Source organism: Sciurus vulgaris (assembly GCF_902686455.1).
Source record: "Sciurus vulgaris genome assembly, chromosome: 3".
Taxonomy (NCBI): Eukaryota; Metazoa; Chordata; class Mammalia; order Rodentia; family Sciuridae; genus Sciurus; species Sciurus vulgaris.
In genome coordinates, this window is record NC_136463.1 from 117354405 (window position 1) to 117363354 (window position 8950).

The following is an 8950-nucleotide window of genomic DNA, read 5'->3' on the forward strand; positions in this document are numbered from 1 at the left end:
CATCCTTATATAAGCCCTGGCATAATTATAGTTTTGTATAATTAGAATTTTATGTCAAAAGATTTACAGCTTCATCACCTCAAGCAATATTTCACAGCTGCCAAGAATGATTTATGCAATAATGACTTAAACTGTAAAGTAGACTCCTCAAAAGAAGGGCTGTCAAATATTCTACTGCAAATAACCAGGTTTTTAAAAATTGATAGTCTGGTAAACACCAAGTCCAATCGTATCTAGCACAAACACATAAAGGAGCATGGTAGGAAGTGTTGATTCACAACTGCACGGATCATGCAGTTCACAGCACACTGTACCAATGTGAACTCCTTGCACAGATCATGAGTTTAACCAGCTCATAAAGCCTCTAGGTCACTTTGGAAAACAAGTTTTCAGAAATAATGCCTTGCTCATATTTTTGCTACTCTATACTGAATGAGTGAAGAAGGAGAAAACAATATATTTCAACTTTTTGTTAATTTCCTCATTGTGCTTATAGCACAATTTTCTATACTTCTGTGAAATACTAAATTAAGAATAAGTACAAACAGAGAAACAACATGTATCCCATTTGTTTACAATAAAAATAAATAAATAAAAAAAAGAATAAGTAAAGGAAGCATTTATTGTAAAGCGTCAAGAAACCAAGAAACTACAAAAAGTAAATGACCTCAATTATTAAGAATTAAGGAAACTTTGAGAAGCAAACCAATGAAAATGTTTATTTCTTTTTTCTCTTCCCAATTTTATAAATGTAAAGTGTCTGGAAGGTCTATAAGATATAAGACTGTTATAGCATTTGAACTTCAGAAGTTCTAACTGATTTTACAGTTGCCATGTGAATGAAGCCAACACGCTCTGAAGATTCCATTCAAGGTATCAGAACTATCAGAAAAAAAAAAAAATCACATTCAAAACAAATAAGTGTGACTGAATCCTAACCTAAAAAATCCATTTAAATTAATCATTTTAATTTGGAAAACCAGAAATATCTTGGCCAATCATTTCATGCTTCCTACATCAATTAAAGCTAAATAGGCAGTTTGTTGTTAATGCTAAAGATACCCAAGCCCTTTAAAACTGAGTCATAATCTGAAGACAAAAAAAGCCAACCAGAACAAAATTACCACCAAAGGTTAACATTTCTATACCTAAAAGGAGTTTCCAAATAAATTTTTTGTATAAAAATGATAATTTTAATTCATATACCCAAGCAAATCACTCAGATGCAAATTCATATTTATGAATGTACTAACATCTTTACTACAGAAATTTTTACAATCATGTTAGTGATTCTACATGAAATTGCCTTTTAAGGTGTTTTAAGATCATTTTACACAGTCATGTACAAACTAACTAGATTTCAAAATGTCACCATTTCCGTGCAAGTGTGATATTAACTTTATTAAAAACCACTCCGCAAACTATACCTCAGATCTTTGCATGCAATTGGGCAGACCAAATTTATTTTATGCTTCAAATCTGAGAGTTGAAAAAAAGTGTGAAAGAGCCTAGAAAACATAATGACCAAAGATGAATGAATCAACATGCCCTGAAGAACCACAATACAGACTGAACTGACTTTATAATAAACATTCATATGGGGAAATAATGTCAGACAGTCAAAACATGTCAAAGTTCCAGTTTGTTGGTTTCAGGTATACAAATAGAGAAGCTGATTTGGGTAGTGAGACCTTCAGTCCAGTACATGTCTTCAAGACAATAAAACAATTAGGGCTATTTCTAGTATGCTAACACTACTGATGGAAACATTAGGGGAAGTGGGACAAGCTTGAAAAACAACCTCTAACCCCCTGATAATCATATAATTGCTTTCATTCCAGATTAATACAAAGTTATACAAACCTGTTTTGCCAGTAATACTTGGTTGCACATAACCACTTAAGTTCATGCAATACTTAATAGAGTAATTAAGAACTGTACATCTCCTATCACGAAAAATTTAATTATAAGGAAAAAAGAGGAAGAGTTAAACCTTTTCCTTGCTATTTTTTTTCTCTGTGGTTTACCAAATGATGACTCACTATATGACACAGGCTATAGCATATCACACATTTACCAAATACTTAAAAGAGTTTCCCAAAAATCTGAACAGATACCCCCCTTCTCCATTAATTTCTGTCAGTAGAACAGATAATGATACAATGAGCAAAATTAACTACAATACACATGTTTTTAAAAACTGTTTGACATTTAAAACTTAATTTGTCAAATTATATGAAGTGTCCACATTCGAGAATGTGTATACATCAGAATGGGTATAACTGAGGATTCACTCACAGGAACTCATTAATACTATGTATTTAATGCATGCATGTCTCTCCCATGGTAAGTCTAAAAGAAGGAAGTGTGTCCTTGAAGTTGAGCTATGACCTTAAGTTTAAAATGCCAGTTTTGCTGCAGCTGTAAAATGAGTACTAATAACTTCACAGAATAGTAGTCCCTATTCTACATTTCTCATTTTAGGGAGTCTTAAACACATGAACAGCCTTTATTATATGAATAAGCATGGGTTTCCTGGACCACTTTTAGAAGTTCCTATACATCATCCTTACTCTTCTTTAAAAATGAACAAAAGAAACAAGAGGTGCTGCACATCAGCACCTAAAGAGACAAGAAATGCTTATAGCTATAATCCTAAATTTCAGATTACACAGTGTTCAACAAGACTCTGTGAAGTATTTTCAAGTCCAAACAAATGAAACTGTTTCTCTCTACCAAATATATATCAATGCTAGCAATAAATTATTGATCTTTACATTAGTCCTTAGAAAAGGAGTGTGCAAAACTGATTTGACATTTTACCCTCAGTGACATTAAGGTACTGCACTTTTAGAGTTTAAATAAAGTACCCTCATTGAGTAAGAAAAAATTTTATATTAATCCACTCATGAGAATATTCATACTTCTTGTGCACTAAAACACTATAAAAGAATATGTGTACAATTATATATTTAGGGTTTCTCTGCACATAGACTTTCAGTAATCAAAATTTCTTTTCAATGAAATCAAATACGAGGAAACCTAAATAAACTTTACCATTTTTATGATAGTAGGTGACCTCCACTTTCCTCTCCTCTGACCCCAACAATGCCTGGGCAATTTGGGCAATATCATGCCTTTTGGTCTCGGGCCCATGGAGAAAGTCGCAGGTGCACGGCTTCTGCATGACATCTGGCCTGGAGAAACCAGTCATCTCACAGAACCCATCATTGCAGTAGATGATGGCACAATTCTGCACTCTGGCATTTGCAATGATAAATTTTTTATCTGTAATAAGAAGATGGTAAGGCATCTTTTAAAAGGCTTCCATGAGACTCTCATAAACAGTGAAGATATTTGTTGCATAATAAGAACTCTGAAATGCAGGTGCTTCCCCAAAATGCTAACTGCCCAAACCTTTCCAAAAAAAAAAAAAAAAAAAAATCACACACACAAAAAAATCCTCTACAAACTTTAAAAGTGAGAATAATGGTCCTAAGTAATTTAACAGAAGGCATTAAGAAATCACTCTTCAAATTGCAAGAACAGAATTTCCCAGAGAGTCTAGATCTCAAATGCTGCAACTCCCAAGGGTCCTAGTGGACATTCAGACAAGCAGCTGGCCCACTGATACTTCCAGAATGCATTTAAATGTAAGGTAAAAAATTTCTAAACCAAAGCAGTGAAACAGCCTGTAACTGTCAAATTTTTCACTTCAACTTTGTCCCTTAGAATACAACTTTCTCAAAGTAGTTATTCTTGGATCTGGCTTTTCTCTATTCCTCTAGGCATACTACACATATTGTTAAGAAAAAGGAAAAAAGACAATTAGCTTTGCAATAAAACTAGTTCACAGTTATTAACAGTGCAACAATACAAATGATCATCTTTTCATAATGTAATTTTTTCCAAAAGATAAAAATATTTACACTCACACAATATCATGTTAGCACCTTTTTACTTTTACTTTGGGAGAACCTTGAATTTTTGTGCAGTAGTAGAAAATTTGATGCAAAGAATTTATTTATTTTGATAAGATAATATATTTACTATTTTCAGACTGAATGTGAAGCAGTATGTCCAAGTTTATTTTGTACACAAGGTCTTACATTCTCACATCACTAAATGCAGTGCCAAAAAAGAAACCCTGCAAAGTATACAATATAAATGTGCTAATGTAGATTTAAGAAAACATAGAACATAAATTTAAAAGTATAATATTTAAAATTCCTACATTTATAAAAAAATAATTAATTCCCAGTAGTTGGTCCACATGAGTACATTAAATTTCTCTACATTCAGTCTCTGTGGGGTTTACTTATTATACTTCAATTTTTAAAATTCTGGTTGGAAAATTTAAAAGGATAATAAAGCAACAGAAATATTATTTTGAATAATGAGCTGCTTGCACTGGGAACCAGCAAAGATGAGACACTGCTTTCCCAAATTATCTCATTTGGCATATATTTGCATTGATTCAACACAAAGTTTAGCTTCTGTCAGCTAGCAGCAGGCAAGCATCCTTGTCATTCCACAGCCCTGCAATTTACCAAGATAAAATATAGTTTGCATAGCCATTTACATCCCTACTACCATTTACATACTCTTGTTCAAACAGTATGGTCTGCTCTGCTTCTGACTTTTAAAAGTCTACAGTAAAACAGCCTCAAAATATAAACCCATGTTATACTAGCACGTTCCCTTTAAGATAGTAGAATAGTAGGACATTAAGTAGCAAGGCAGATAATGGAGCAGTGGGAGAGGAGGATCAAATTGCCTTCCACAATAGAGACCATAATCTAAAATGTAAATCAAAATTAATATTAGAGGGAGAACACTCCGCTGCCATCCGAGCCTCCTGGCTTGGTTTCACAGCCTCTTAACTTGACAGAGCCTGGAGTTGCCGATCTCCCCAGCTTGTAAGCGGAGTGCACTATCAAAGCAGAAAGCGAGGGAGAGAGAAGAGAACAAATGAACTTACTTTGCCCTTCAAATTTCCGTATGATGGTCCCCAAAAATGTGTTCTGTGGTGCCACATGCCCCCTGCGAACAGGCATGTTGACCCGGGTCTTCCGAGGAGCGCTCCCCGCGAGCTCCGGAGTTCTCCCGGGATCTCCTCCGCTAGAGCCCAGGCCAGCGCACGAGCCGCTCTTTGTGGCAGAGCATCCTCTTTTGAAACCAGAAATCTCTTCCCATTAGCACCACTTCTAGACACCCGCTTCACCCACCGGAGTCCAATCCATTCCCCTCACCTTCCGGAGGGGGCCTCGCACCGGACTGCCGCGGGTGAGAGGTTTGGGGGTGGGGAGAGGGAAGGAGGCGGGGTGAGGGGAGGTGGCGGGGGAGGGACGAGGGAGGGAGCGATGGGGGTGGGGTGAGAAGGGGGGCGGGGAGTCACAAGGGCAATCGATCTGTTTCTCTTCTCCCAAACAGCGCCAATTTTCCAGTGCAAATGGGCTTAACCTGGCTGTTGCCCAGAACCCAGAGGATGGCGACCCGGGCGGGGGAGGGGGCGACTTGTGTGGCTTTTGCAGGAAGGAGAAAAAGAAAAGGAGGCTGGGGTGGGGGGTTGACGTTTCTATCCCCGCCCTCTCCCCCTACACACACACACACACACACACACACACACACACACACACACACACACACACACACACACACACACACACACACACTCCCTTTATCCCGAGAGCTTGGGCGCCACCACAGCTCAGATTACTCAAGCGTGCTTTAGCGGAAACCAGCCAAGAAATCTCTAAAACTCAGTGACAAACAGCTTCACTGGGAAGGTGATCTCCACGGCCACCAGCCACAGGGCTTCATCCCTGAGCTCCTCACGCCGCAGTAGCTAAAACACCCTTAGCTGCAAAGAAAAGACAGGTAGGAAGACAGTCCCTCAATGAGAAATACGTCTAAGCTGTATGGACGCTCAAAAGGTTGAAGATTGAGGATGAGCCACTCAAGAGTGAAGGTTTAGCGTCAGTGTGCACCTCGGATTCCTGAGCTCCTCGGGGTTGGGCGCTGAAGCCCGGGCTGGACTGGCACGCTGGTTCCTGCCCAACCCTGAACCTCGCCTCGCGGAGACTGAAGGCTGCCCGCGCCGCTGAGCATGCCCAGTTTCACCACTTGAGTCCCTGAGGAGTTGCAAGGTTGAGGGGTGATTGGGTCTTCAGGTGCTGAAGACTGCGAGAAAGATGAGAAGGCCAAAGACTGTGTAAGCGACTGGCACAAAACAAGCAAAGAGTTTGAAGTGGGCGAGGCTGGGCGCCAGGGGGAAGGAACAAAAGGTGGGTGGGGCTAAGAGTTACAGGCTTGATGTGACCTCCCATTCATCCATGGAACACACTCGCCAAATCATTCTGTTTTCCTTCACCGTTTCTAAGGAATCATCTCGTTTAGGATAGTAAAAGGTTCAAGGGGACAAAATAGAGTCCTCTTCGTTCTTGCTTCTCAGAGCCTGCCAACGCGGAATCTCATGGTAATACATATGCTTTTGTCCAAATTAGTCCTGGGGACTTAGGGAATCAAATGTGATAAGCCAAGCTAGGAAAACATGTTTTCAGAGTTGTTTTTTAAAGTTTTTCTTGCTTCTTGCCGTTTCATTTAATCTTCTTCTCTAACTTAACAGCCCTATCTACATCCTTTCTCTAAGTGGTATTTGCCACCTATTCGCTCTAAAGAAATAGCTAATTTCTAGCTGGCAATAAGGGTCTATCGACCCCTATCAAACATATGGTTGCATGGTAGAGATTTTTTTTTTTGGGGGGGGGGGGATTCTTGCAGTCCATTAACCAGCTTTGCCTGTGCCTTGATTCAGTCTGGTTCTTATTTTATCCCTTACAGCCTCTTATCTGAAGTGAGATAATGAGGGTGCAATTGGAAATGGTCACGAAGCATAAGAGTTGGTTTAGGAAAGAGAATTCTGTGGGTCACAATAAATAAGAAGGAAACAAAATAACAACTATTATAGTCCAGAAAATTTACACCAAAAAATAAAAACAAGAGCAAAAAACTTAAAAACAATTCTTACTCTTTCATATGATAGAAATAAAAATGAGTCAGAACACATTACCAAAGAATGTTGAATTTTCCTATTAAATAACATTAATTTATTACTGTATGGTTGCCTCTTCCTCTTTCAAAATATAAAAAGACACACCTTTCCAATGCACGACTTTATTTTTCTCCCTTATTCTTTATGATCAGTTGGTTATGTCATTCTGTGCTCTAGCTGCAGCTTGGCTTACATGAAGATAGTTCTCTTCCAGGTGCTGAATATATGGAGCTATCCGTGGTGCTGACTGACACTGCCTTTAGCAACTGCTCTCTTCTTACATCTAGCCACATTAAACAACTGCAAATTCAGGCAAGTGGTCCTGATATGTCCTCATACACCAATCTTATTCATCAAATACCCACAGAAACACCAAGTTCTATTTTCATTTCATCTATAAAACCTCTTTTTCTACTTAACTATTTAATCAAACCCAAACTCTCCCTCTTCACAAAACCCATCAAGGACTCCAGAGAAACTGAACGAATGCATATCATGTGGATTGTAATTAAGATTTCCTGTATAAAGTTTCATGGTAGATAAGGTTTCACAGTGCGATAATACAATAGTAAGTTATGGCAAATACATATAACCAAATTTATTCTAATCACATATAAATTAATTGAATGAATACTACTTTAAGGTAATTGACATTTCCAAATTGATTTTGAAGTACAGTGTTTATCTTTCATATGGAAAGATGTATTGACATGCAGAAGTAATCTATCTCATGTCTTTATTATGAGTCTGATACCACATTTCACAGGCTATTAAGTCTGAAAACCCTGGGATTCTGCTTTTGTTCTTTCAGAGTACAAGTGACTTCCTGCTTGCTAAAGTATTCTCTCTCTCTCTCTCTTTCTTTTTTTTTTTTTTTTTTCAACTTTCAGAATGGTCCCTGTTTGGATTGGGTAATGAATCACATGATAGCTAAAGTTCCATTGTCAGTGTTGCATATGAATAAGCTCTGTGGGCTTCACATTTTTTCCCAGTCTCATTTAGCTTTAAGATTAGTTCTATTAATGATTCAGTGTAAAATCATAGAACATTCTATAACCTATGTATTGTAATTGATTGATATGAGCAGAAGATTAAAGGCATCCTGTTTCTAAATTACCCCAGTAATCGTGTCATGCATTATATATTGGTACAGTGGAGACAAGTACATTAATCTATATTCAGCCAATAATAGAATCAAACTAGAGGAGAGTAACCATGACTGCTTGCTGATTGGAAAATTATCTTTCCTCCCATTTCCATCTATGTAAAAAAAAAAAGGCTAACTTCAAATTTTATGTTTTTGTGCTTTTTTGGAAGTCCAAACTTTGAAAACTCATGTAAGTCCAACTATTGAAATCAAGTGTACCTATTAAGTTGATTCAATCAAATTATGGGAAAAGATAAAGAATAGATTCAGATATATTTTCAAAATTATCTAATACCCATAGTATTTTAAAATTAAATTATATAGAATTTACTTAAGTAAAACTTTTAGCAATGACAATAAGTACTCAATAAATTTCATACAAAAATAATTCTTCATAAAAGCTCACAGAATTAGAAAAAACTTGCTTAAGAAACATACATTAGAAATTACTCAAGTATCATACGCTATTGCTTGAATCATTAAGGAAACACTGTAGAGTATTTGAGTGGCACTTTTGAGAGAGAATGGAAAGTTTTTTAAATCAAATAAGTGATGTGATTTGTTTTGTGGCAAAATAGATGTAAAAAATAAATTGATTAATGCAGAATTTTCTCAATTTAGTGAGTCTATTTGACTGCTTGATTACTACAATATGACATTTTAATGGCTACATTAATGTAGCCTTCTATGAAAATGCTAAGTATTATTCTATTAACTGGGTCACATTTAACTTACGAATTATCTAACTT

The 8950-nt window shown here is 36.9% G+C and overlaps 1 protein-coding gene across 2 annotated transcripts in view; it reads right to left on the reverse strand.

The window, feature by feature from the left end:
• The window catches only part of KCNH7 (potassium voltage-gated channel subfamily H member 7), a 477670-nt gene extending 472383 nt beyond the window's left edge, over positions 1–5287 (reverse strand). For both annotated transcript variants that reach the window (XM_079131238.1, XM_079131237.1), the window contains exons 1-2: positions 4982–5287; positions 3058–3288 (exon numbers count right to left, since the gene is read on the reverse strand). In XM_079131238.1, coding sequence (XP_078987364.1) covers positions 3058–3288; positions 4982–5057 — 307 coding nt within the window. In that variant the 5' untranslated portion in view covers positions 5058–5287. The remainder of the gene's footprint in view (positions 1–3057; positions 3289–4981) is intronic.
• Positions 5288–8950: the final 3663 nt, after the last annotated feature.